At 38.0% G+C, this 2,427-nt stretch overlaps 1 protein-coding gene across 1 annotated transcript in view; it reads left to right on the forward strand.

Moving 5' to 3' along the window:
• hspg2 (heparan sulfate proteoglycan 2) overlaps nucleotides 1-2,427 on the forward strand; it is a gene marked incomplete in the record, with an annotated part of 235,200 nt that overhangs the window by 134,685 nt on the left and 98,088 nt on the right. The window contains 2 exon segments of the mRNA XM_014024404.1: nucleotides 1,282-1,374; nucleotides 1,479-1,571. Of these exon segments, the coding sequence (XP_013879858.1) occupies nucleotides 1,282-1,374; nucleotides 1,479-1,571 (186 nt within the window).

Genomic DNA, 2,427 nt, shown 5'->3' on the forward strand with positions numbered 1-2,427 from the left:
TGCAGAGCAGAACTTACCTTCCACAGCAATTATTTTTAGTTAGCATATAGCTAAAATCTAACCATGGTTATATAATAGCAGCTGCATTCTGGCGCGATAAGCTGGATGTTTATATTCAATTAACGTATGATCCAATTAGTCGACTAATTGAAAAAATAATCGGTGATTAATCGATTATAAAAATAATCATTTGTGGCAGCCCTAGTTCTGGCCACTTCATTGTGTCTTGAGTGATTTGAGGCGATGAGGGTTAAAATCAGCCCACCCCGATGCACCTCTGTGCCACCAAGCAAGGTCGTAACAGAGCTGGGATGGCCAACATGGGAAAAAAGAAAGAAACGTACAGTGCTGCAGTGGTGGGCCATGCAGTTCAGGAGAGAGCAAAAGCACGTCCGACTCCTCTGAAGGCTGAAGTAAAGAGCAGCAGCAGGACAATGAGCCAAAGCACWCTGCTAACTTTAGTTTTAGGTTTTTCTTTATCTTATTTATCACTGATGTTCAGCACTTTGTGGCTGCTGTTAAAGCTCTTTATAAATAAAGATGATGATGATGATGATGATGACTAATGAAAATCTTTGGAAAACCTTCAGTAAGCTTAGAGAACTATTGATCAGGATTATTTTTAAAAGTTAGAAGAAAGGAGTGAAACAAAAAACTACAGAAAAAAGAAAAACATCAAAGTTCCCTTATTATCACTACAGCAAAAATATGCTTTTTTATTTTTGTTTTTTGGTGGGAGGGTGTGCATTTCTTTTAAACACACTGAATCCTGTTCCATAGTTAAAAATATTGGGCTCATAACACAACATATTTATATTATTTTTTACCAGTTTTCATTATTATCAGCAAAATGTCTGTGTTTCTGTGTTTCAGCTTCTTCTCCCAGGCTATCTCCCTGATAAATAATCCCAAACACTAGACCGGCTAACTAGTGCTTAACCTCCCCTTTTTACCACACACTCACCCTGTGTACGCTTACTGAACATAAAATGTATATATACTTGTATGTAATTCACAGACTATAATGTTTATGTCTTATGATGTGCTTCCATCACTGTGTATATTGTATGTATGTGTATCGGAGAGACATCATCTGCTGGAAACAAATCCCTTGTGTGTGTGTCAACACACTTGGCCAATAAAGCTGATTCTGATTCAAAATGTGGTTATCTTCCAGTGTGTCTCTTACATACATTATTATATACAGTATTACAGCATCTCTGTCTCCTCTTTCACTGATTTTAAAATAAAGATGCATCTACATGCTTTACCATCTTTCAGGTTGGTTCTTATGGTGGTAAACTGAAATACACCATTTCCTATGTGGCTGGTCCAAGAGGAACACAACTTGAAGATGCTGATGTCCAAATTATTGTGAGTACGTCCTCGAGCTCATGTGATGTTTTCTGTAACTCCTAAGTGGATTTGTTGGATTAATAGACACCCACCCCCATCCCCTTTTTCTGTTGCTCCCTTAGGGTAACGACATCACCCTGGTAGCTCGTCAGACATGGCAGAGGAGGCAGCAGGGCGGTAGAGAGAGCAAACAGTTTAAGATCATCTTCAGAGAGGTGAGTGCTTTATAACATAACCAGCAGTGGTGGTCAGAGTTAATCTAAAAATTAGCTCCGCAATTTCTAAAGCGCTTATAAAAATATTTAGGTCCGCAACTTCAAAGCYGCTTATGCCGTGGAAAAACTAGCGGAAGCTAATTTTAAAGCGCAAGTTCAATTTGACACTTACTAGCTGAAAATTCATGTACAATATATGCACAACACTGCCAACTAGTGGTGTATGAACTCTTTTACAACTTAATTCTACAACCGCCGATTGCTGGGGATGTGATTTCCTGAAACAGACCTTTGGCTACTGGTGTAAAAATTAAAAAGTTGTTGAGGCTTGCTAGTTCGGCCGATTCTTTAAAAACTTGATGAGGATTACTAGTTCGGCTGCTTCTTTGTCTTTTTCTTCTATATGTTGTAGATTTTTCATTAAAGAAGCATCAATAAAGTAATTTTAAAACTGTTTATTGGAAAACTGAAGCGATGCATTCTGGGTACATGACAAACTGATGGGAAACGAAAGCATGGGGAACAGGAAACTAGTATCTTCCCTTCAAAATAAGAGCTTGGATTTAAAACGTTTTCATGTTTCTATTGGATTTTAAAGTTTCCCAGTTCACCTGAAACTCATCAGACTGAAGAAGTCTCTTGAAGGAGAGATGAAACGTTTCACTAAAGAAGAATCCGTCCAGAGGACCTACTGATTTTTTTCTTTTTGATTTTTTTCTACCTGGATTAGGACGTTTTCCATATAGTTGCTCCAGTTGACCACTAGATGTCAGTCTTCACCAGTATAACATCTTTAAATCATTTCTGAGTGTCTAACACTGTTGGCCGATTGCTTTTGAGCTCCAGTGTTTAAACT

Source organism: Austrofundulus limnaeus, unplaced genomic scaffold (assembly GCF_001266775.1).
Source record: "Austrofundulus limnaeus strain Quisiro unplaced genomic scaffold, Austrofundulus_limnaeus-1.0 Scaffold421, whole genome shotgun sequence".
In the NCBI taxonomy this organism is placed as follows: domain Eukaryota; kingdom Metazoa; phylum Chordata; class Actinopteri; order Cyprinodontiformes; family Rivulidae; genus Austrofundulus; species Austrofundulus limnaeus.